Source organism: Drosophila kikkawai, chromosome 2R (genome assembly GCF_030179895.1).
Source record: "Drosophila kikkawai strain 14028-0561.14 chromosome 2R, DkikHiC1v2, whole genome shotgun sequence".
In the NCBI taxonomy this organism is placed as follows: Eukaryota; Metazoa; Arthropoda; class Insecta; order Diptera; family Drosophilidae; genus Drosophila; species Drosophila kikkawai.
In genome coordinates, this window is record NC_091729.1 from 17791415 (window position 1) to 17818525 (window position 27111).

General features: G+C 42.2%; 1 protein-coding gene across 1 annotated transcript; it reads right to left on the bottom strand.

Moving 5' to 3' along the window:
* Positions 1–20920: 20920 nt before the first annotated feature.
* LOC108082153 (dynein regulatory complex protein 8) lies at positions 20921–21397 on the bottom strand. The gene is made up of 3 exons (XM_017177454.2): positions 21317–21397; positions 21050–21260; positions 20921–20987 (listed from the first exon to the last, which is right to left on the bottom strand). Exons 1-3 carry the CDS (start codon positions 21325–21327, stop codon positions 20976–20978), a joined length of 234 nt encoding a protein of 77 aa, XP_017032943.2. The 5' UTR covers positions 21328–21397; the 3' UTR covers positions 20921–20975.
* Positions 21398–27111: the final 5714 nt, after the last annotated feature.

A 27111-nucleotide genomic window follows, 5' to 3' on the forward strand; every position in this document is an offset into this window, starting at 1 on the left:
TTTAAAGTGAATGCACCGCGCCGACTTTAGCGATTTGGAAAGGGTGGAAGTGGAGGTGGAGGTGGAGGCGGAGCTGGGGCTGAGCTGGGCTAATGCCGTGGAGATTCGGTTGGTATAAAGCTAAAAGCCGCAACACTATTCCCCACACATTGACAATAAAAAATCTTTATTTAAAACATCTCACGGCTGCGGCAATAAAACACCGAAAAAGTGTTAGGTTCAACCCGAAAACCGCAACATGTTTGGAGCATTTACACGTGCGGCAAACAGAGCGGGCCAAAGGCGATGGACGGACAGGAAGCCCAAGTATGTGAGCAGTGTAAAATGGCAGGACACTGGGAGAAAAATATAGAGAGACTTGTATAATATATATAAATTATTATTACATTTTTCTTAATTTTTAAAATAAGATAAACAAATCTATAGTTAGAAATAAATATTGAAATTGAATTATTGTATACAAATTTTTAATATATAAATACTATATAAAATCTATTAAGAAAATATTATTAATATTTAACAGAAAATGTTATTCTTTTAAATTCTTAAAAAGTTTTTTAGGTTTTAATGTTCTTTTTAAACTAATTTCCTAGAAATTTGTATCTTGGATCTTGGAGATCTAAGAAATTTAGTCTAGGGATATCCGAATAAAAATTTGATAAACTTAAATTAAAAATATAAGAACTTTAGAAAAGCTAACTTCTTAACATAATACAGTAAAAAATAAACTCAAAATTGATTCCTCAAATATAAAATTTTGTTCAGTGCAAGGGACAAGGGCTATGTGGCACTGACGTTGGCAACGTTGTTGCCGCTGCAGCCATTTGAGTTCGAAACTGTCTCAACTATAAAGGAAATCAATTACTTTCGCTCCGCACACTGGCTGAGCGGACCTCGGACACCGGGGTGGACAGTCGGGGGGCTCCGGCCAAAATGCACTCACACTTCCGCCCGGCAATGGCGTTTAGATGGGGATATATAGTGCTCCGTTCGATACCATGGCCCTGGGTTTTCTTTTTCCTTTCCTTTTTTTTTTGTAGGTTTTATTGGGTGGGGTTTGGGTTTGGGGTCCTACACTGCTGCTCGTCTTTCGGCCCGGCTGCAGAGTCACGTGCTTTTGAGAACGCGCTACAAATTTGTTACAACAAATGCGTGGGTGCAATTCGAAATGCGCTCCTTGCTCGAATCGAGGGCGGCTTGAGGAGTTTCCAAAAAAAGAAGTTGGAGTTTAAGTTTTCTAAAATATAATCAAGGATTATATTAAAGACAAACAAAATATATAGATATAAAGCTTATTCTATTATGGTTAAGTTACGTTTACGAAATTTCTATTTGGGAATTATAAGAACAAATCAAAAGCTTAAGAAGATTTTTTAACCTTACACAAAATAAATATAATCACAAATATTATATTCAATTCAAATTCTATACTTTTCAGTTCTTCATTTTGAGACTATATTATCGTAATAATTTTAAAATATTTAAATTAATCTTCAGCCAGCTTTTGAATACTTTTCAAGACACCCCCTTTGAGTCGCCCTCGCTTTGAACTTTGCACGAAATGGACCCGAAGCGGGCCATGTGAGTTTTAGTGTGCGGCTTCTCGAATGGCACTTTGAATATAGTTACGCTCCATTTGGGTTCGTTGACTTGCCCCCCGGGCGTGTCTGCTGCCCCGAGATCCGAGCACCCAGATCCCCAGAGATCCCCATATCCCAAGCATCTAGTGCCAAGTGGCAAGTGCCACAAGTGAAGAGTAGAAGTACCAAAGCCAATGGCCAATGGACGAGCCGTAGCCGTCGAACCTTCGACGGACACTTTGAAGTGCAGCTCACTTTATCGGAGTTATTTTCGTTCGCGCTTTTGAGTCGCCCAAAGGCCGCGGCCGATAAGATGCGTTAAGTAATTATAAATGTTTAGCGGCCAAATGCGAAAACGCAACATTTGCTATCTGGCATCTTAATGCAAATATTTGACGCGCATACGTGCCGGGCTCTCCATCACCTCTCCAGATGCCGTTTTGGCCTGACTTTGACTCCACCCAGGGACTTTAACTTGGCTGGGGTTATCTAATCATAGAAGGTAGATGCCAGCTTTCTGTGCTGCCAACTTGCCAGCTAACCGGGCTGAAAACGCAATCCACTTGCCACTGGCAACAGCTAACTGGTAACTTGTAAGTGCACTGGAAAATATTTATAAAATTTATTTGTAGGTTTTACTTATACAATTTATTATAATAAATATTTAAGAAACTGTATACATTAATATATGACAAGCTGAACTTTTATGAAAAAAAACTCAATAGGCAACTCACTACACTGATAAAAAAAATAAAATCTTCTTTTGAGATTTTGCGCATTCTTAATTTAAAATCTTACTATAAGACCAAAAATTCTAGAAATGAGATTTTTCAGGGTATATTTACGAACAAAATAATCTACTTTTAAGATTTGCACATTTTTTGGCATTCTTAAAAAAAAAAATCTTAAAAAAAGACCAAATATTCTAATAAGAAGAAGAAAAAATCATAAAGTAATACCGAAAATGATTCATTTTAAGAAATAAAAATCGTAAATTAAGATTTTTGTTAATCTTAAAAATTCAGAAGAGACGGCTTCTAGTGTTGTCTCTTTTTTTCTCACACAAAAATGGAAGTCATAGTGCCGTCTCGCTCTTACGACCATTCTTAAAAAACTATTTTTAGCTCAGAGAGGGAGATACATTTTTTTTTTTTGTTTTCTCTGTCCTTGGAACTGTATGTATTTACGTTCCCGACATTAGTGTTTGATTTGCCTCAGTGGCCCAGTTGGTAAGCGGTCGGTCTGTGAATTTTGAGACATGGGTTCGGATCCCAGCCGGGAAAAAAAATGTAAGTAGCTTTTAATAAAATTTCTAATACTAATTTAATTTATAATATTCATTTCTAGCTCTATAATTACAGATTATAAAAATTCTTTCACAATAATGTTTAATTTAAAATGTTTGGTATTACGAATGTTTAGTAGTATTAACTAATGCCGGTCTCTCGTTAGGATTCAAACAATTTTTTTTTTTTTTCTTAATTCAAGCCTTGTTATGGTAATTTTTTAAGATTTTCGGTCGTTTATCGTTCTTATTTTAAACTTTTTTAAGGATTGAAATAATATTTGAAAAATCTCAAATGTAGAATGAAAAAGTACTTAAAAGATGACCGAAAATATCCAAAGAAGACCAAAATATGCTTAAGCCATTTTCGTGACCGAAAAATCTCGTTTTTATGACCAAAATTCTTGTTTTTTTTTATCAGTGTACTTTCTGAATTGGATTTAATATTCCTCAACATATTTTATTAGTAAACAGTAAACTGACTTACCTTTTTCTTTCACTGTTCTGTCGGTGCCACATTAAGCAGGAAAAGGTGTCGGTGGCAAGAACCCAATGCCGTCAACGCCACTAACACCACACACACACAGACACACACACTCCAGCAAAGCCAAAGGAAGCCCCAAGGGAGTCTCCAAAGCCAACAGAAACAACAACAAGACGAACAGCAAGCGACGTCAACGACGACCATTATCAACGAGGCGCAACTAAAATATTTTAATTAACGCAATATTTGCACAAAATAACCAACATTACAAGTTCAAGGCGCTAGATAAGCGAACGTATCGCACAAAGTACTGAGCGGATCGCGAATATGGGAGGAGTATGGGGTATGCGCCAGTCGAGGGGGAAAGAGGAGCCTGCAGATACAACCCAGTGAGCAAAGGGAAGGAATAAATAATTTAGTATAAAAAGGGGAAAATATATGGGATAAAATACAGAGAATACATATTTGAAAATGGATAATAATATTATAAAATTGTTTAAGAGTTCGTGTGATTACAGAGGATCAAAATGAGACTCTGTCTTCAATACAGATGATAGGTATCCCTATTTATTAAAGAAACTCCCTTCAAGTTAAGTTCTTCCCTAACAATACAAAGTTACTGATTGCGCCGTTACAAAGTTACTCAACTAAAAAGTTTACTGGGTTTACTTTACTTTGTCGCTAAAATGTTGTGCGCGAGTGTATGTATTGCTGCCTGACACATGCGGACTATTGCTGCACTTGACTTGCCACAACACGCAATGGCCCAGAGCAGTGGGGGGGACCCGGGCCAAGACCCGGCCAAGAGCGGACGCGGCGGAGTGGCCTCCAGAAAGCGGTAGCCACGCAGGCGTACACCACTCAACGCCTCTTGCAGCTGTGCGTGTGTGAGTGTGCGCTCATCTAAGATAGACATGCAGATATCATTGTGGCAAGTACTTGCTGGACACTAGCGGAGTACATACATAAGTACGAGTTCGTCGCAGTGCCCAGGTCCCAGACCGGGGCCAGGCCAGTCCGCGGCGACTATCGCACTGCAATCAGCGCATGCGTTTACAACGTCCGATCAACTGGCCATCGTCCCTTTCACAGTAGCCATCGCCATCGCCATCGCTCCCTGGACTGGTCTCTTCAAGAGTGTTGTCTAAATGGCTTTTTTCCTGGGCAGGAATAAGACTTTAAGGTAAGATTCCTTGGCTTTTCTAACTTGTTTAAGCTTTAAACTAGCTGAACAAAATATTTAAAGAGCTTAGAATATGATAACAAAATGTTATAAAATTATAGGGGGGATTTATCACTAGCAATTTTCAATATAATAATAGTTTTCACCTCTTTTTAGCTTACCAATTTTTGTGATAAGGTTCTTGGCATCTCTGACACTCTCCCGGGTTCGCAGTCTGGAGCTAGGAGCTGTGAGCTCTGGTTCGGCAGTTCGGGGACTTGGACTCCTCATCAGCGCGATGCGACGGTCGCGCTCGCACGCTTATCGCATTTTAGTAGTGCAGCGATTTATCAAAGTTAACATAGACTTTTAGCTTGGGCACCGCACCACACAGAACGGGAACTGGGATCGCTCCTAAACCAGATACCAGAGGGAACCCGGAGCCAAGGCTGGCAGCGGGAGCAACCTTCTCGATGTCCATTCGCCTCGAGGGCCGCTGCTGGCTGGTTGGTTGGCTGGGCACTTGGCGCTTTTGGCGGCGCTGCAACCTCAACAACGCATTGCGTTATAAATCATTTTTATTTGTTTGCTTTTTTAAGCAGCGCACAAAAGGGTTGCCTGGTTGCCTGGCTGCCGAAGCAGAGCGTAGAGAACAGCAGTGCTCTAATGTTTTTTGACTCCGCCACTCCGGCACTCCGGCGATTCCCATGCGTGGTTATCTGGGCGCAAAATCTAAGCCAGCAAATGCACATTAATGATGCATCTAAAGCCGGCTAGTTAGGCTAATGCACACGGCATCTGCTGCTGCTGCTGCTGCTCCGTAGATTATACAGTCAGATGGCCAGATATGCGGAATGCTGAATTAAATACCCAGTCCAGGAATGTGCCACACCTTTGCCTCCTTAAACAGAGTGTTTCCCTGCACCTTACGGATCTAAAAAATCCGCTCAGTCTTACTAATGTTTTAGTATCTAACAATTTTCACTCAAACTTTCTAGACAAGTTCAGCCAACGACCTTGAGTGAAAACTTTTTTGGTAGCACAAAGAAAAACCCCTTGAAAAAGTTACCTTCCGCTGTGAACACACGCACAAAAGCGGCAAATGGCGTAGTTCGTAGGACAACTTAATTACAGGAGAGGCCCAAGACCCGAGATCCGAGACCGAAACCCAATTGCCAGGCCGGATAGCTGGCGGATATCTGGGATGTCTGCGCGGGCCGTGGTGCCGAAAATATCACTTAATTAACATTTTCGCCTGCACCTCTCTCGCATCGAGTCGAGTCGCCGCGTCGCGTCGCGTCGCACGGTGGCGTAATTAACGCGTCCACTTAATGCAAACGCCATTGAATAAACGAGTAATTGGACGACATGTTCCTGTTCCTCCGATGTGGGCCAAAAAGCGAAAGACCAGCACAAAGCGGGCGGCGGAACAGCGGCCGAGCTTCGGAGGTAACAGCTCCCAGTGCAAAGCGCCAAGCGCCTGCTCCTGCTGCACTTGAAGAAAAATATTACGTGGTTAAGGATTTCTTTTGTTTAATTAGAGATCATAAAACATACTTATATTAAAGTTTTGTTATAAAATAGTACATAACAATACATACTAAAACATTGTAAAACTTTATAAAGTATCTTTAAAGTACTTACATATTTATAAAGTATCTTATATAGATTTCAAAGCCATAGAAAGGCTTAAAAATTATTTAAAAATTTCAAAACTAATAAAAAATATTCCCAATACTTTCCCCTTTCTTAATTTATTTATTTAACAAAATTACCTTATTTGGCTTAGTGTCTCTGGTGTTTTTTGCCTTTGGGGCAAGAGGCCTTGGCTATGCAAATCATTTGGCGCTGGCCCGGCTCCCTTGCCACTCGCCACTGCTCTGGCCACTTGCTGGGTGGCCGTGCGACAAAAATTAAAACCAAACAACGATTTCCAATCAAAGCAACAACCTGGCCCAGGCCAGGCTCTCAGGTTCGGGCCGAGGCTGTGGCTGGACTTTGTTGCCTTTTGCGATTCGCCTCCCGTAATTATGCGACAAATGCGTGAGGCAGCCGCTGCCGCTGCTAGCGTTCCAAGTTTATAACGTAATTTAATTAATTTATGCACTCGCATTATTCAATGAAGCGCGCCACCTGCATGCGTAATTATCGCCCAGGCACAGGATCGACTGCCTCGGTGGCTTTCGATTCGATCCTCTCGGCGTCGCGATGACTGCCGCGGAGGCGCCTCTTTGCATGCCAAAAGGTTGACAGTTGGCGTTGCCCCAGGTTCTAGGGGAGAGGTTTACAGGGGCCATAATACGTTTTACAGCCTTAAAGATATACAAAAAGCTTTTATGATAAAGGTGCCTTAATGGTTCATAAATATCTGAATAAGCGCGCGTTCTGGGACAAGTTGAATTGAAGTTGTTACTTAAGCTAATCCCTTGATGTGTAGTTTGGGTTATAAAGAATTTATTAGGAAATCTATAACTGGGTTTTAAAAATAATAATAGCATATAGAGAGGTCTGATATTAGTTATCTTTAGATAACTATTAAAATTACTTACAAGTGCAACTATATTTTTGTAGATTTATTTTAGAAGAGTTCAAAAATCGAGTCTTCGCAGTATTTATTACATATTTATTTATACTTTTACAATTATCTGATAAAAACCTGCTAATTTGTTAAAAACTCACTGAAATGATTAGCCATCATAGGAACTCTTCTGGTCTTCTTCACTTCTTCACTTCTTCACTCCTCCACTTCGATTATCCAGTCATCTCAATCAAGCTAAGCCCGGCGTGGCAAAGTATCCTACTATATATTTATCGCTAAATCAAAACAATGCCCACAGATCGCACAATTCACTCATTGTGCTTGTTTCTGTATCTTTTCCACAGACGGGACAGATGCAGAGACACCCAAGGGGCGTGTCGGCTGGCCGGACATGTGCGCGCAATTAGACATGCCTGGCACTGTGTGTAAGCCTAAGTATCTGAGAGATACGCACTGGGAAGTGGGCTCCAGGTCGGGTGGGGGGGATCTGGGCTGAGGCTCAGACTCGGGCACCAAATCACAAAATCATAATCCGCCACAAGACGTTTGTACAATTGAACGCACTGTCGTTGCTGTATTTTTATATCTACCCAGAAGCTCATGGGGGAAAAGGGTATATAGGAGACTTGAAGGGTTATGAAAACTATAGGGATATATTTAATAATTTATTTAAAATAAATAAAAAATTAATAAGAAAGGGAAAATGTAAAATAAATATTGAATTTTTGGAAGAGATTTCTGAATAAGTAATAGAAATAAATATCATAGTTTTACTAGATTGAAGATATAATATCTTTTATATAATATCTTTTAAAAGTATTTTGGTTTTGGCTATTTTAAGGCTATCTAAACTCTAATAAGTTTTTGTAACGGGTGTCTCATAGTCGACACTTGACCATAGGATTTCTTTCTAGTTTGTTTTCTGAAATCGCTGCCCCCAAGTTGGGCATCGGCCTCTCAAGTTGATTGAATGACTTGTGCGTAGCGGCGAGTGTGTGTGTGTCTCTCCGTTTGCTGTCTCTGACAGCTGGACAGTCGGATAGTTGTAGTTGGAGCCCGGGCCTGTGCTTTTGTTTATGTGAAGTATCTGCAGTTGACGTGGTTGTTGCCGTTGCCGTTGCTGCCGTTGTCGCGTGTGACATGACACAAAGTGGACAGTTTTGATTACTGCTGAAATCGAAAGGGAAATTGTCGAGTTACAGTCAAAAGCTGCAACTCCGGGTGTGTGTATCTGAGTGTGTCTTTGGGTCAGATAGATGGATTGGAGGCCCCAAATCCGGCCTGCACTGCTCCTGGCCCCAAATTGGATTTCGGTTACGGGTGCAGTCGGTCGCTTTTCAGAGGGCCTGTCTCCGGGCTTAATCCCCCCCTCAACTGCGGGACAGGTTCTTCGCGTCCAAAGCCAGTTGGGGGATTTTCTTGTCAAAAATAGGGAGATAGGGTGGGAATGTTGAGGGAATTTAAGGTTAACTGAAAAAAAGGGACTCCACCCATTAACCTGGAAAAACTTTAAACGATAACAATGGTTAAGAGTACTTTAAAAAAGAAATGACACATTTTGTTAGGAAACTTACATAAAGTGTGGCAAGACTTAAGAAATTTATTTAAATTGAAAATTCAGTTGATACTAATATATTTTGTCCCCTTCTAAAAGCAAGCCTTAATGCCAAACTTCTCTTAATTAAAATACTCACTTATTATTCTGCTCCGACATGCCAAAGATATGACACTCCAGTCCGGGCTTATTAAGCCTCTTTAGCCATAATGAATGGCATAACCGTTCCAGTTAATCACGATATCTTCCTGGCGACGCTTTTCAGGAATATGGCTAGAGGAGAATCATTAGATTTCTAATGTTTCCTGCTTCCCGCTTATCTGGAACAAGTCGGGCCCACTCCCAATCGCTTTGTCTTTAATTCAGACCTTGATTTATGATCATTACCATGGCCATGGTCGTCCTCGTTGCCACGAATCAGAGTCAGAGCCAGCTCCGGGGCATCTATTTAGATGTGCAGTTCGGCATCCATTACTCATAAGCCGGCACTGCCAACGAAAATCAATTAGTGCAACCCACCCAGGCCAAAGTCTTCGAACGAGTCACCATCACAGTCATCGTCTTGGGAATCGGGATCCCGGAGTCACATCCCAGAATCGCGAGGCAGAACAGAGTCATCGCTGCAGTCAGCGGGTTGATGAATTGGTTTTAAATCAAAGATAATGCAATAGCGAACGTCACAGTCATAGATACTCGCTTAAAGTCGCGACGCGGACCTGTGTCGCGGCCAAGTTATAAATTCAAATCTCACAACCACGCAAAAATGGAATTCATTCAACCGGGAGAGCTGCTGCGGACCATGTGGGCTGGGTATGGTTTGGGGTTTTTGGCCATGGTCCCGGAGCATGAGCCTGAGCCTGAGCCAAAGACTGAGCTTGAGCCTTAGTCACAGCCCGCTCCCGCTCCCGACACGAGCTGCTCGTTGTTATCGACATGAGCAACATGTTGCTGGTTGCCGGTTCCAAGTTGCTAGTTGCACAGGAAAAAAATCAAGAGTTTTCAAAAAAAATCATCTTAGATACTAAGAGTAAGCTGAGCTTTTGTTTATATCAGTTAAATATTTTATGATTTTCTTTATTTAATTTTTATTACAAAATAGCATTAGTAATTTTTTCCTCTGCACTAGATGATGGTTGTTTGCTTGCGCTTCAGTTGCACATGTTCCTTCCCAAAAACACGAAACAAAAATATCAATTATGAAGCGAAAGTCGCCAGACAACGACAACGACGAGGACGACGACCATGATGATGATGATGATTATGATGGGGATGCGGATGAGGCTGGCAATGGCTATATGACTATATGGCATTGCCGGCGACTGGCCTCGTATCATATTAGTCGGACAAGCAATGCAATGCGGTAGTTGCGGGGAGCTGGCCGCAACACATGTTGCTACCGTGTTGCAAGTATGACATTTGTTTTAGCCGCTTATCGCGATGCCAGAGCCAAGAGCCAAGGCCTCGCCCATTGCCAGGAGATTGCTATTCTGGCTTCGACTTTGGTTCCCTCATTGATTATGCGCTAAATTCCAATTGCAGCTCATTTATAACGTTGCCACGAGATGTTGGCAACCCACACAGGGGGAAATATATACAACTTTCTTAAGGTTTAAATTTAAAGACTTGTAGTTTATATATTTCCCATACATGTTTTGCATAGTCCTTGTCACACTGCATCCTTCTTGATGAAGGCATCTCTAATTTGTTGGCTTTGGAACGTAATTGATGCATTGAGGTTATGACATAGTTTGTGATAATGCGCTGCGGCTTCCATTCCATAATAACCAATGCTGGGAGCAATGTGCAGCAGCAAGCGATTTCCAGTGTGCAGTGCACATGGTCACGGGGCGTTTGATTTGGGGCTGCCACGCCCCCTTTGAAGCCCTGGCTCATCTGCCGGCCGCACGCAATTGTTGGATTGTTTGGCTTTTGGTCCTTGGACTGGCGCACACACACACACACACACACAACAAACAACATATGCCAATAATAGCAGTTGCTGTAGGCCCGCTTGACAACTTGATAACTGTGTTAGAGGGCCAACATGGAATGTGTTAAGGCCTGGCCGGCCGGCATCCTGAATGGCAATTTCCCATGCGGTTTTGCGTAGCAGGATGGACACGCAACAACGTTGTGGAAACTAAAAATAATCCCAATGTGTTAGTTCCGACCTCGAACCTGATGAAAGGGCTGTCAGTGGGGGAAATATTAATCCCAACACCGACATCGAAGCCACCGCAAATAAGTGAGTCTCTTCCCCGCAGCAATTGTTGGCCAAGTTAAAACCATAATGGGTTAACTGGAACTGGCACTGGCGAATGGTTATTAGCATAATGTCTTTGTTTTCTATGTTTATTTTATAGTGAGTGTTTTTCCCTTAATTTAAAATTTAATAATTCATTTCTTTAAGACCTTTCTTAACTTTTCTCTATGACACATCTTGGTAATATCTATTACCCATAAATTCTATGATTTAAGTCAGTTTATGGGTTTAATGGCTTTCCAGTTTAAACACTTTCGAGGAGTTTAAAAATATTTCAAAGCGTATTTCCTGCATTTTCCTAGAACATCCATCCGTGCAATAATTGTAATGGCATTTGCATAGCGGCCAAATTAATGATCATATTTTTTTAATGGCATTCTCGATAAATTAAATGTGATTTTTATGTGCGCTCTTGGAGTGCTGCACAAATAGCCTCTGTCCGTCCGGGGCACTTTCAATTTGTGAAGCAGCCAACCTTTGTGGCATCATAAAAAATCAAAACAGACAAATCTTTATCAGTAAATGCATCTCGAGCGAGGCACAAGGAGGATGGTATTTTCGAGTTCCTTTGGGACTCTTTGACTCTTTTTATGAAAAAATAAAAAACATGCATTCTGAATGCAGGTATACAGGAAAGTGTGGGCCAAGAAAGGGAGTGCATGCCCAGCTACTGTTATCTAGTTTTGATTTGATTTTTCCCCCTTCTTTCCCCACAAAGCTTAGGGAATTTTTTAATATGCATAAATAGCTCGTAAATATGCAACATTTGCCTGAAACGAACCGAGCTGAGCTAGCTAGCTGAACTGAGCTGAGCTATGTGAATAGCTTGGGGAATCTTCCCAAACGATTCAAAGAAGATGAAGAGGGCCAGGGAGAGAAACAAATTTTCATTCAAATTCGTCCGGGGCACACATATTTCAGGCCATTTTCAATTTATTTAATTCGTTTGGATGTCAATGGAGATGCGACATCAGATAAGGCGACATCTCTGCCCAATCGGAGTTCTGCCGTCTATCGGTCTCTTCGTAATATATTCTAATTTTTTAATTAATTGCTAATGGTTAGGCACATCGACAACGTAGCCCCAATCGCTGCTAATGGCCGAGACTGTCTGTTGGCCGGGGAGACTCTTAACGGTTGGCTTATCGCCGAAGATTTCTGGGTAGTAAGGGGAAGCGTCTTCCAGACGCGTCTTAGTTGCACTTTAAAAAAATAAGAGGGAGAATTACTAAGCTACGAGTGTTCACTTCAAAATAAATATACTAAGCAATTAAATTTAACTGTATTTACATTATTTGTTTTAAAGAATGCCACTTTTTTGAGATTAATAATCTCAATTTTATGTATTTTTCTCCAGTGCATCTCCCTGTCTGACTCTCTTTGCAAGATTCTCTCTTTAATTAGGGCTGCATTCGACTTTATGGCCCACAAATCGCAGCGAGTGAATCAGCTGCCGGTTTCCATAAGCCATAAAGCATAACCATTCAATTTGTTCGGGCCGTGATTTTGGCAATACGCGAACCTAAAAAAAGAGGCCCATCCGATGGGTTTATCTCGCTCTTCAAATCACAAATGTTCCTTTCGGAGGCCACTGCCTTCCTTCCTTTGCACTTTCTTTTCAGAGCCCAAAGAGCCTGAAGAATTGAGCCGGAGAACCAGAGAACATCATGTAAATCGCCCAGATATCGAACTTGTTAACAAGTACTTAAGGGCTCTTTATAATTATGGATGGCCCGTTGCCGTTGCCGTTGCCGTTGCCTGCTTTTGCCAAAAGGTGTATGCCATAATGAGATTGTGATTTCTTTTTCGTGTGGCACAAAAGCCGGCTACCAACAAATTACGCGGCATGCTAAGAATTTCGCGGCCATTTCAGCTGTAATTTCGCAGAACTCTTCCCTGTATTCCTTTGACGGCTTTTGTTGTTGTTGTTGTTACTGTGCCTTATGGCTCTGTAATTTGGAGTTTGGAAGGAAGGAAGGAGGCGAGGGTTCGGGAATCTGTTGCATATCGGTAGCTGTCATCATTTGGGTTTCGTTACCCACTCGCATTGAGGTCAATGTGGAGCTAAAATTAAGCCCTCGCTTATGCTCTGGATCAGTGTGCAGATTGATGTGAATATCGGTTGGAATTTTTGGGCCCCCAAACGATGGATTTCCGATGGCCTAAATGGGCTTCACCAGATAAATGCTACAAATATTTAAAATTTTATATCAAGTATTCAAGCCTCTTACTCTATGGCATCATCCTGGGATAAGCATCCATCAAATCTCACATCTTTAGTTACTCTCTCCATTGAAATGTCTTCTCTTTACTAAAGAAAAGTCTACCCACATCCGCGTACTTATTTATGTAAGAGCCTTTGGCTTTGAGCTTAGGTTTCAGCGCTTGTTTCGAGTATGTGTCCCCAAAGATAAATCTGCGTAGATACCAGTAAATGCGTAGATATTTGCTTAGATTTTCGTTACTTTCTGGGTTAAAGGTCGCTCGTTTCGCAGGCTTACTTACACACACACACACACATATATGAGATGGCATTGACGCATTTAGAAAGCCGAAACCCTCCCAGGCACCAATGCACCAAGTACAGCCAGAGTGCCAGTGCCTCACCAAGCCCACCTTTTCATAATTCGCCTGGCGGTAAGGTAACCCAATACTACACAGAGACATCAAGTGCTATTCTTACTCTCTATAAATATATTATAATATATTTTATAGTAAAAAGTAGAAGCAGAATACCTTTAATTTCATGACAGAGAAAGAGCCAAGCAACCTTCTTGATAGTAAACATTTTCTGTATCATCTTAACCTTCTTTTCTCTCTGTGCATCTCTGGCAACTATCGGGTCTCCGCCTGTGCCTCTCAATTAATGACGATCATTGTCAAGGCTTCGGCGCAGCTAAATAGAGGCAGGCAGCAATGTCGCCGTTGCGTAGGAGTCAACATTGCTGTTGCTGTTGCTGTTGTTGCCAATGTTGGCAATGTGGCCGATGATGTTGCTGCTGGCCCGTTAGTGCCGCCTTGTGCTTGTGTGTGGCGCATATTTAGGCTTGTTGCAACATGCCATTTACAAGTGCGCCTGGGATCGCCTTTGTCGTCGTCTTGTCGCTGGATCGTTTGCCTCGAAGGTACCGGAGTACCGGAGTATCGGAGTATCCGGGGTATATGGGAGTATCGCCTTCGGCGTGGCCGATTATGTTGTCGCTTTTGGAGGGTGCGTCAATTTATGAGTTCATTGTGCGTTGCAACGGCACAGGAAATGTTCTGGCGGCGCGAGGGATTTTTCATCGATGGTTTAATAATAGGTCGTAATCATACGTGATTTGGAGTTCCAAATGAGATTTGTTCGCAAAAGATGGAGGTGGTGAAGGTGTGAGTTGATATGTGAGGGAAGTTATTTGACCTTTTGTAAATCAAATTATGTTTATTAGAGTTTTCCATTCTTGGAATTTTTAGATTTCAGCCAAAATAAAAACTTTGAGTAACAAAAGAGTTTAACAAATTCCAACAAATAAACTTAACTTTCAGTCCCCAAAACTATATTTATGATATATGTTAGGCAAACTGGAAGTACCAAAAGTTCGACTGCAGCTCGGTTTTATTATGGCTGCCACTTGTTGCACATTGAAGGTGCGTAACTCCAGTTTGGAAACTTTTCCGAGGAAAAGTACAAGCGGAGTTCGCTGGCTCCTTTTCCAAAGAGGTCCTTGGTATTGGCCTTAGCTTCGACAGCTTCATCCATCATCCTTGGTTAGGGGTAGTGGGGCTTTTCAGCTCGTTGAGTCTATTAAACATTTGATAATTTCATTCGGTTTCCTTTGTTTTTGCTGCAGCCTGAAGCCTGCAACCCGAACTTCTCAGTTGGCCAAAAGTTGTTCTATTTGAGTTTATGTGTGCGCCGGGGGGGGAACAGCTGTGGAACAAGCAAATAGTGGGTGTTGGGTGTTTGCTGTGCTTCATGGCTTAGATATATATATATCTGTGTGTACATATATAAGTATTCCGGGTTATGAGTCGTTCAGCGGTGCTTGACTTACGACTTTTGCGGTTGCGAAAAGGCGCTCGCCTCTGTTATGATTTTCAAGTTCTCAAGTTTATTACGGACGAGAGGCAACTTTCCATTGTGGTTAAGGAGCAAATAGGGTTTCTGATTTTCCCAATTTTTTTGTTGTTTTCTTGTTACAGTCAAGAGTCTGAAATTCAATCGATATAATCAATATGCAAGAAGAATAGATAGTTAAGAATTTAGTTAGAATTTTCTCAAATAAATAAATTAAATATAATCAAAACTCTCTCTTACTTTAGTGTCTATAAGAAAAGTTCGATTTATGCAAGTTTGACTGTATTAGCTGATTTTGTTTTTCTCATTTTTCAGCTTTAGCCCACAGAGGGCAAATGCCACATTGTTGTTGAGCGGCGAGAACTTGACAAAACATTTCGACAACGTTGTAACGACGGCCCGCATGCCGATGCCGCTTGATGGAGTCTTGGATGGGGACTTGGTTGTGGATGTGGTCGCTGATGTTGGCGAGTTTTAGGCGCAGACAACGCCTCAAACTAAACAACAGGAACGGAATGGTGGATCGAAGGAGGAGGAGCAGGGCAGCCACAATGCCCGATGCCGCTATGCCGGAGAGTTTGCAACGATTAATGATGCAAATATTTTTTGAAAGCGCGAAAAATTGTGCATAAATTTACCATGACCATGGACAACATCAGCAACACCAAAGACAACAATAACAACAACAAAAAGACCACTACCAGCGGCAGCAACAACATTTCGCTTGTTTACGAGCTGCACTTTGTAGGATATACCCTTATGTTAAGGTCATATTGGTAGAGACATCGAGTGAAACTAGAGGGAATTTTTTAGAGAAATATTATATATAAGTTCTAGAAATAACAAGCCTAAGAACATTCTTATATTAAATATATTTACATCCCAGGAAAATATGTACTTTAAATGGTGGCTGATCATTGCTAAAAAACGCTTAGACCTGCATCCGTTGAGCTGCTGAAATGATATACCCCCGAGCTGGGAGCTGCCTTTTAGAGCAAACCAAGGGCATCACAGGCTCTGCCTTTGGAAAAGGGGACAGATCTCCCCCTTAGCCCAGTTTGTTTGGTACCGAGCTCGAGTTGTTTTCCTGCCCATATGCCGGCGCGATGACACTTAACAAATGATCGCATAAGTGCACACAAAACGCACAACACTGGGGCCATTGATTGGGTTGTTCCAGGTCCGGGATCGGGATCGGGATTGGGACTAGGGATGTGCTGCGGCCTTTGTGTGGGCAAATTCTCAAGTGGTATCACTGCTCAACCGGCATATTTTGTATCACAACAAGTCGTGCGGATGGGCTATTCTATGGTCGAGTGCGATGTGAAATGTTTACAAAATAAATGTGGCACTTGAATTAGGCAGCATTTGTTGCCCCGGCCAGTCAGCCAAGTGCATTTCTCTTCTTTTTCCGCCACGAACCTTATTAAACTCAATCTGTTTAATCAAATTAGTGGAAATCAGCGGTGGAAAAGGATATGGAGAAGGGGCTTGGAGGATGGGAGGATCGGAGGAGACTCACGAGATGCGTTGGCGTTGGCGTTGCCTTTCGACCGAAAGTTGGCAATGGCATTTGGTGCCGCTACACCCACTTTTTATTTTGGCACTGCCACCACTCCGCAGAGGAACCTTTGTCCGCCTGAGCTTGACTCTGAGCTGGAGTCTGACTTGGAGTCTTAGTCTTGGCCTCAGCCAGTCAGCAAGTCAGCCAGTCAGCCAGTGAGCCTCTGTGGCACATTAAGCCATGCATTTAGTCGCCGGCTCTCTGGTCTGGCATTTGAACTTATTGCCACAGTTGGGCGCGCTGTCATAAAACCAAAATAAAAACCGATGAGGGGAAAACAAAACTCTGTAGGTTGGCATATGGTTAAGCACCATGAGCGGGGTTTTAGGGAAAGGAAAAGGGGTTGTACTCTACTTTCTATATAATTTAATTTCGATTTATAGCTATATAAAGTATTTCTTCATTGGAAAAGGAAGTTACTTTTGTGTAGCTCGCAACTTTTACTTATGCCACAAGCTTCCTTTTAATAAGGATAGCTTCAAAATGTAAATGAGCGAATTTAAATTTTAAATGTCCTTTTGTTCAAAGATTACATTTAAATACCCCTAAAAAATTCCCCCAAAATCTCCACCAGTGTGCAGCAAACTCACACCAAACTGCGACTTTATGGCTAAAAACAAAAGCCACAAAAGCCAAGATACTCTGTGCCATGTGTGCCCTTTGGCACTTTATTTTTCTCCAGCTGCATTCGCTGGAGTCTGTGCGACTTGGGCTCTGCCGATGATCCAGGCTTTTAGGTCCACAGTCCCTGGATTCGATTTCTTTGGGGTGTGGGTGAAGCCTTGACTTGGCTGTGGAAAATCCTTTAGAGCGTAACTAATTAAAATATCAACATTTTAAGAGGCGTAGTGAATGTGTTAAATTGACTTTTCCATCTCTCGAGGGTGTTGGGTGGTGTTTCGGGGGTTTTTGTCAACGCTCAGCTCAGCTCGACAATGGCTTTTCCGTGAGTGGCATTTTCCGAGTGGAACTGTGCGAAAACCCGACCCGTCGACCCCGAGCACTCGACTTGACTCGATGGGGGTCAGCGCTGGCATTTTTCGCGGAGTTGCACTCGTGAGAAGTGCTCCATCGGGTCCTCAACTAATTAAGTTGCAATTAAATGTTTTAATAGCCGAGAGTTTGCCCTGCCAGCCACATCCGTCGTTTTGGTAAACGGCCACAAAACTGCTCTTACGAAATGCGTGGCGTCCGAATGAGGAGCGCGCCTCATTAAAGCGGGCACGGTCGGCGGGGCTATTACCAAAAGACGTGCAAGGCTCCCAATGCAATTGCAAAAGAAAAAAAGAAATATTGCACAAAAAAAAGCAGAAACGAGCAGGGAAAAGGAAAATATTAAAAAAGCAAAATGATGTAGAATTGAGATTAAGGTGACTGAGGAATGCTCTTTGAATGCTAGAGAAATTATGACTTTTTTGTTTTAAAAAATAAAAAAATAATATTAATATGTTTTAAGCTCTTTTTCAGATATTTATATGTAAATTTATTAAAGATATTCAAGCAAAAAACATAGTAAATATGTATTTGAACTTCTTTCTATGAAAACCTTACGTTTCCTTTTATTCCTCTGTCCTTTAAATGGAAATAATATATTTAAACGAGATTTTTCCTCCTATCAAATGTGGCTTCCTTCAGAAAGAGCATTTCGATGAGTCCCCACCAGCTTCCTTTGATACTCGTTGCCTGGCTCCAGCCTGGTCGCCGTCTGAGCCTCGGTTTCTGTTCTTAAAGGGCTGCGCATGCGCAGAACACATGCCGTGGGCACTGCGCTGCTTCAACTGCCGCCGCTGCTGCTGCTGCTGCTGCTGATGCGAGTGCTTGCCACTGCTGCAATAAACGTCAAAATGCGGCCCATTGCTGTCCATTTCATCAACGTGTGAAATAAATCACTCAAAGTGCTGCGGATCCATTAAGGGCAGCCGCAGTCGGGAGCAGCAACACAGGCTGTGTACCTTTGCCTGTGCTGTGTCTTGTGGTAAATACATTTTTAGCATTTTGTCTGCTGATACCTTTGGGTGTTGTACATGGCAGCGACGACGTCATGACGATGACGATGATGTCGACGGCTGCTCTTTGCTGCAACAATAAAGACTGCATGCCACTGGCCACGCTTTTTGCGGCAGAGCTCTGAATCTGGCTTTGGCTTTGGCTGTGGCTCTGGCTCCACATGTTGTTCACCTTTTGCAATTCCAGTCTGTGCCGTGCCTCACCTTGGTTCTGCCTTCGACTTTGACTTTCCATTGCGGGATTTCGCTTTTCGGCGTGCTACGCGCCGGGGCCAGAGCATGCAAAAATCCAAATTATATTTTTCTTCAGAGCTTAAATTCAATTAACGGCCGTGCCAGGAAAATCACTTGAAATTGAAATTACGACAGCCTGCTTGCGCTTTCCTTGCCTCTTATTTATTATTTCTCATTTTTTTTTGTACGTTCTCAAAGCCAGATTCGGATTCGAAACGAAACCCAGGCCTGGCATTAATGCAAGCCTGTGCCGCCTGCCACTAGGTAAACAGAAAGTTGATTGAAAGTTCCAGGCCAGCGCCAGCTGGAAAATGAAAACTGCCGAAGCAGTGAGGCCGATAAAAATCAGGGGAAGGCGAGAAAAATTAGATTTGGCTCAATTAAATGCAGAAATATGCAAGCAGGCTGAGGAATGTGGGTAAACTTGGCTTATGGAAAAGTGGGAAAAGAAAGAAGAAGGCCAAGAATAAAGTAGCAAGAGCTAGGAGGAGGAAAGATACTATTAAGAACTCTGAAATGTAATTTTTTCTTCTTAAAAATATTTTTAAAATTAATTTAATGCACAAAATATTAAGGCATTCCTATTTTTATTTAGCTTAGTTACTGGTAGTATTGGCAATCAATTAGGCAGCCAAAGACATTGTTATTCTCGGTAATTGTAATAATTAATTCATAATATCTCAATTGTGAAAACAACCTCTGGCTGATATCAATCAAGGTGCACAAATATTTGCCACCTGCCACCGCCACCCACTCATTAGTACAGGCCCCCTCCCTTGGGGCCCTAAATATATACATATATTTTTGCCTGGGGGACACTTTGTACTTTCTGGCCATTGTCATAAAATGCAACTAATTGCTTTAATTTGCAGCACTCACACACCGCACGCACCGCACACACTTGTAACAACAACTGGCAATCGTTGATGCATATAAATCTTATTGGAACTCTTTCTACTTAATTAGTTTTAATGTCGCACAAACAAAAGCGCATAACTAACAATTAAGGCAACTATGTGCATACTTCATATACTATGTGAATTTTGCCAGAAGTATGGAGTATGGAGCATAAATCTTAATTACGCTTCGTCGAGCGTAAATCATCATCAGCGGCAGAAGCCTCAGTCTCGGCCCCAAGTCTCGGCTTTTTGGCCTCTGAGGCCCAGGCCGGATTGATTCAGGCGGAGGCAGCACTTCTCCAGCAAGTCTCCCTCGAACTTTGACAATTTCTTCGGCATTTCTGAGTTTTTATTTTTTACGAGCTCAGCTTCCGGACTAACTGGCGACTGTCGGAGGAGGATACTTAACCCTGTTTCGGGACTTTTGCCAAATCTAATTCTGGGTTTCCTCAAATTAGATGCAAACAGGGAGTAACTGGCTTTGTGATTTATGTTTTCAAATCTTATTTAAAGAGATCCTTAGTTACTTCTTCCTTTAAAGCATCTTAAAACGAATCTAATATCTGCTCTTAGTCGGCGCAATTCAAAACGAAATTTCTTACAAGTTGTAAAGATTAAAAGTCCATTAGGCAGCGGCGACCGCACGTAAAACTTGTTTGGACGGACGGGGAGGGACCCTGGTCTTCTTCACAGCAATGCAATCACTCAAATTGGCCAAAGGAGGCAGTGGCATTACGTGAAATATTTTAATCCATAAGATGCAGTTAAGTGCATCCATCAGCGTGTATTTAGAATTTAATAAATACGGAAGCGAGAACACGACTCTGAACACGACTTCCCCCCGACTCCTTCTGGCAAATGCACTTCGAGAGGTATTTTAATTTATTTAAATTTCTGCCGCACTGCAAATTGGCCCGGTCCACACGACTTGGCCAAGTAAGAAAAGTGAACATCCATTAGTTGTGCTAATGATGCGCAACCCACTTTGCACTGCTCCGCCCCAAGTGGAACGCCAAAGCTCCTCCTTTTTGCCAGAGTCACAGGCATAGTCAAAGCCGAAGTCAAAGTCAAAGCAAAAGCTAGTGCCAGAGTCAGAAGCGAGTGTCCTGTGCCGGGACTTAGCCTTCTACTTTGAAACGCATTTGGCCAGTTTGGTTAGTTAGCTGCACTCCCTAATGGAAGGAGTGGAAAGTGGCAGCAGGAGTCCCTAGCGAAAGAGGTTTTCTCAGCTGTATAGTGGGAATAGTAAATGCTGTGAGTGCAGCCCAAAACCTTTCATTAACATGTGTCTATATAATCAAGATTTTATTAGAATTCACTTGCACTTTTATACATTTTTGTATTCTTTTACAAATACACCTGAAATAAAAAGTAAGAATCAAATTATTTAAAAATAGACTTTAAATAGAAGCCATAGTTACCATTAATTGATTCAAATAGAACTCATAGGGAATATGGCCGCTGATAGGATCTATGGCCACCGGCCACATTTCGTCCATTTCCTCTTGGGTAAAGGGTTCGCCCTCCTCCATCATCAGTTTGCCAAAGCTCTCCTTGGTCAGATAGCCCTTGTTTTCCGGGTCCAGGATCTTGAAGGCCTGAAGAATCTTCTCTGGTGGTGCAGGCTCCATTCTGGTATAGATATAGCTAATATTTTCTAAAAGGTGTAAACCATAGATTATACTCACTTTCTCTCCATGAGCAACTGGGAGACATGGGGCAGGAACTTGGTCAAGTGCACCTCGCCGCTGGTCTCCTCCGATTCGGTGGCCGAGATTACCTCATTCACCTCCTGTTCGGTGGGCACACAGCCCAAAAGACGTAGAACCGTGCCCACTTCACGGACATCAATAAACTTGTCGCCATGGTGATCAAAAACACAAAAAGCATCGGAAATGCGCTTCTCCAAGTCGTTGTTTACTGGAAAATATTCTTAAATTAGTTCAATATAACTTGGTAAACTTGTAATAATATATTAGAATTATGTTTTATATTTTTTTTAACAACAATTACAATCGGAATCCATGTTGCACGCTTAAGCTCGGCCTGGCAAGTGAGCCAAGTCATGGGTGGGCAGAATTAAATCAATATGGGAACGTAAAAACAAACTTTGTTGCCAGGGGCGATATACTATATGAAATATGGACGACGAGGGAAGGAATGCAGCAGGCTACACTACTACCTACCACTATTCCTGCTTAACGTTTTTATGTACTTCTTATGGCCGATTTCATTTTGGGATCGACCAGATCCAAATCCACACAAGGCGAGGCCAGTTGGGTCTCGTCTTCGGAAAAGCCATCATAGAGCAGCGGCCCATTAGGCAGCTCATGGAGGCCATCATATTGGCCCATTACCATTTCGCCTGAGCTCGGTATGGAACACGGAAGTCCTCTCCGCCTTACTTGGCGCTGCTGCTGCTCTCGGCCAGCAGCAGCAACAAGTGCATTTTCGGAGCTGGGCCCACTTTAATGGAAATTACTGCACCGCTTGCCATTAATTTTCCCTCACATTTGTCTGGCCATCTAAGACGCAGAAGTTGCTGTAGCTTCGCTGGCTTGAAGCCCGGCTGGCTCTCAACGCTTTGGATTCGATTAAAAAATGGCAAAGCCCAGTACGAGACGAGAACTGCTTCATTCACGCTAATGCGTGTCGTGTACAACACGCTTGCCACTTGAGATGAGCAGAGTTGAGATGCTGCCGCATCTCCTAGATGCGATTCAGAGCCCCCGCCCCCAGTCGTCGTCGTCGTCGTCGTCCACCCATCAGCACCATCGGATCGGAGCCACGTACTTGCAGCGGCCTATCTGCCGCAATCTCCCTTGCCGGTCTCAGCCCTGAATCTGGACCTAAAACTGAATCTGAATCTGCACTTTAATATTTTTGGAAATTTTTAGAGACTGTAGGATTAAGAAATTATAAAAGTCCTGTTACAAATTTATTTGTTAATTGTTTTTTTGAATTTTCTAAAACTCTTAAAGTGTATTAATTACTAAGATTGTCTTATATCTAATGAGAAATCCCTAATTTTAACATTAATTTCTCTTGGTGTAGGCCTGAACTTGGCTTTGGCCTGGGCCTGGGCTACTGCCATAAACACTAAAAGTGTTCGTCATTTGCTGTTCCAGATCCAATTAACCATTTTGATGCATTTGCCTCCATTAACTTTTTCTCTCTTTCTGGCCGCTTAGAGTCCCAGCCAGGGACCAGGGACCAGGGACCCTTTGCCCAGTCGCAGTCTGTTGCAATTTCGCTGCTGACTTACAACGTGATCGGGAGTTTGTCTTGGCCCATCTTCAACTTACATACCACACTGTATTGTGGCCATATCTGACGACGTGGCCGTGACTCGCAGACACTCGTATGAGCCCCTTCCTGGGCCAGGACGGAGACGGAGACGGAGTCAGAGTCGGAGCTGTTGCAAAGTACTTTGTAAATGTTGGCATGATTTAAGTCGGCTCTTAGTCTCTTTATTCTGACATTTACCCCAGGTTTGTCTATTAGGCATGCGATTAAAATTTAAATTGAAGTCGCGCTGACTCCGCTCCTCTGCGGGATTGGGTTTCAGCATCTCCGACTTCGGGGTTCGGGGTCCGGGGTTGATTTTTTTTTATGGAACCAGCCACGCCCGTTGCAATCTTGCTCCCCGAGTTCCGGTTAGTGCCCTGCGTTCAGCTCATCTGTCAATTTCGACACCTGTGGCAGACAGGTCGGGGTCTTGGACATGGGAAGTGCTTCCTGTCCGGGAAATTACCAGGCTCCAGCGAATAAATGCTATGCAAATAGCTACAAGATTTACGATAGCAATTAAATTGGCGGAGGGATGTAGATATACATAGCAGGAAGAGAAATCGAATAGGATATCGAAAAATATCGCAACGTAATAAAATATCGAATGCATTAGCCTGGACAGAATCAATAAATCGATTTAATATCGAAGATATTTTGTAATTGAAACTTAATAGGTTAATGTTTTGTAAAAAAAAATAATGAAATTATTATTATATTATCGATTACAAATAAAAATGACAGTAATAGAATTTTTGAGCATTTTATTTTATCGATAATATATCGGTTTATATCCACCATATCCATATTACTGCTAATTTATTTCCCTTTTAGTTCAAAGATCCGACTTGAGCAATTCTTAAGCCATTCACTTGCGCCATGGGCAATCATAAACATATTTTGAGGTCACATCCACTCGAATCGATTGCCCTTTTCCAGATGCCAATCGAAAAGGCTATTTTCCATTAATAAACAATTATTATTATGATTTCTTTTTTCCTCTTTTTTTTTGCATTTAATGCCCAATTGAAATTGCGTTACAATGCGTGCGTATGTAGACTGGAGTAATTAAATGGAATTTAATAAACATAAACATCCGAATAATGAACGCTACCTTTCACAGCAGCAGCAGCAGCAGGGCCAGTAAGCGGAAAACGCCGGACAAAAGGCGGCCCAGAAACTTTTGTTGAATTAATTAGAGTAAAAAGGCTGCCAGACAGCAGCAGGCCACTGCCTCAGCTACCTTTGTATTCACATACTTTTAAACGATTCGTAAAAAGAATTCAATTCAGGCGAAGTGATATGAAAGAATTGATTAATAATCATAGCTAAAACCACAAAAGACCAAACCCAGGGCCCGCCGGATCCCCTTTTCCTTCGCATTCGAGAAGACTTGGCTACTGGCAAAAGCCGACTGACTGGCCGCCACAAAAGCGCTGACGCCATGGTCCGTCCGCTCCCAGCTCTTTTGGCTCTCAGTTCACATCAAGGCCAATTGGGCTGGCTCCAAGCTCCAAGCTTCAGCGGGTCTGTAGGTACACAGGGAAAAGCTGATCAGGGATGATTTTATATATAAGCAGACAAATCTGGAAGATCTTTTGTAGAAAAGCCTTGTTAATTTATTGATATATTTATATATTTAAAAGGATTCAAATTAGTCTATTAATTATTAATAATTTCTAAAATAAAAGACTCCTTTCTAATAATGCCTTACCTTAGATACATTTCCCATTTATTCCATCATTTTCTCCAAGTTTTAATTCTCTTCATAATATTTTTTTCCCAGTGCATGGCTTCAATTGTAGACCCCCGATCGGAGTACACATGTTGCTAGTTGCTGCCGTGCTCCATATTCTGGAAACTCGGAGCTCGGGACTTGACTTTGATTCAATTTCCATATGAAAACATCGATTTGCGTTTGTGCGCCCGCGTTGTCGTAATCAAAGTGTTGTTTATGGAACACGTCCGGCGTGTTTTGCTCTTTTTTTTTTTACCCCGTCTTTTTTTTTTTTTATATTTTCTTGTTGCCGTTCCCGACTTGCTGCTGTTGTTGTTGCTGCTGCCTCGTTGGCTGGCCATAAAAAATTGCTCACGGCAACAATTGCGCGCGTCGGCTGAAAAATATGTAGCAGCGATTACATTTGCCTATTGCACCAAGGCAAAAACGAGTCAGAGTCGAGTCCGAGGAGAGTCGAAGAGTCCCGAGTTATGATTGAGTTCTAATGAGTTGAGAAAAATGTATCAAGGAAAACCAGTTCCCGGAATCGCAATTAGATAAGTGGGTTTATTCATGCCACAAACGTGAACAGCAAGAAAGCCAGCAATTGTCCAGGGTCCCAACCAGGAGGCTCGGATCGAATCCAAAGTGGACTAGAGTGGAGAGTCAGGAAATGGAAATTGTTTCCACCGAATGGCCTAACAAATGTGTAGCACATTTTATATAATAAGGCGTTACAAATATTTTTCAATTTCATTTATTTATATCAAAGGAAGGGGTAAGGAGAACAAATTATAAAAGTCCGAGAGGAGGAAACTAGTTTAGCTACACAGAAAATAATAATCATTAAACGAGTTTAAATTCTATAAGTTCTTAAATGAAATGGTAATAATAAAAGATATGTTTCTATACACCAAAACTAGTTTATATTAGCTTTAAGTAAGAGTATACCTCAGACTTAAAAAGCCTTAACTTTTTTCCCGTGTAACCTTAGCCTTATCCGATATGCAAATTAGAAATTATCGAGAATTTACTACAAATAATGACTGCGTATAAAATCGAATGAAGCCATTAGTCCGCCGCATGACCTATGAATTTCCATTAGCCTGCCTGAGTTCCGATTTGGCCATATCGGCCAGACACCTTTCATTCACCTTTCGGCCAGATTCTGCACTAGTTTAGGCCGCGATTGAAGGGCGTGAAATATTAATACGTTGAGCACGCCTGGTAGCCGCCAAAAGGGAAAGGTAAAGCTAAAGGTAAAGCTAAAGGTCTTCAATCGCAGGGCTCTGATTCTCCAGCTTGCCGTATCCCGTTGCCCCTTTCGGTTAATTGCCTCACTTTCTAGCCGTAAAAATCGACTACGCCCTAATGTGCGTGCCTTTCCAATTACCAAGTCGCAGGTCGGCCGGCCCATCATTAGCCACGTTTACTAATGATTTTTGAGCTAGCCTAGACCATGGGGCCTGGGAACTCGGACTGCGAACGAGAACTGTTCCAAGTTTTCGCATGCACATGATAATGGCCGTGGCGGCGCTTTGATTTGGCCGGCGGACGGCAAACAAGACAATAAATCAATAATTATTGCAAAATAATGCTTGGGCTCAATGAGAATGAGAAACTGCAGCCAAAAATATGCTACGAGATAAATTGCAGAGCTGGCCGGGCGGGCGTATGACTTAATTTGCCAATTTGAGCGCCCAGAGGCTAAAGCGCACTTACTTCTTGGCCCAAAAAAGACCAGACATCTGGCCAACTCAAGCTACAGCTCCGGCGTTCGTTCTAAACGTCAATTTCCGTGCCAGCAGCAGCAGCCGTTGTCTTATTAAGGCCCAAACGCGTGCGCCACAAAAAAACAAAAAAATATATATATATAAAAAACACAGCAAACAGCAGCTTGAAAATAAGAATTCTATTATGATCATGCCACACAATATGATTAACTTGTTGACCCCGTCGAAAGAGCAAACAATAAAGGTACCATGGGTATTCTTTCGAATTTAGAACGGATTTCGAGTGGCCCAAATTATGGCCACGGCAACCGCATGCACTTCCTTGCCTTGTGGTAAAAATGATTTTTATGCAAACAGAAATCGAAGAAACCGAAAGCGACCCGCGAAATTGGCATTCGTTAGGCGTTGCTAATAATTGAAAAAAAAATAAAAATCTCCAAAAAGACCGCAAGAGAAACAAGTTGTAACCATTGCGGCTGCTGGGAACGGACGCACAGGAATGCCGCGATTACGCACCTGACTTTTGGGCCAGCTGCGATTTCACAGTGGTCATCAAGAGAAGTACCAATTGGGACTTGAGACTTTCCCTTCAGAGGAGACCCTTAAAAGTGTAGTTTCCTTAAGAAGAGGAAATCCTGGCACTTAAGTTAATTAAAACTGTAAGCATAAGTTTCGGTTAGCTTTTAGTATTATGTTTCTGTCTTTAAATTTATAAAATCTAAATTAATTTATGATGATTTTGAAA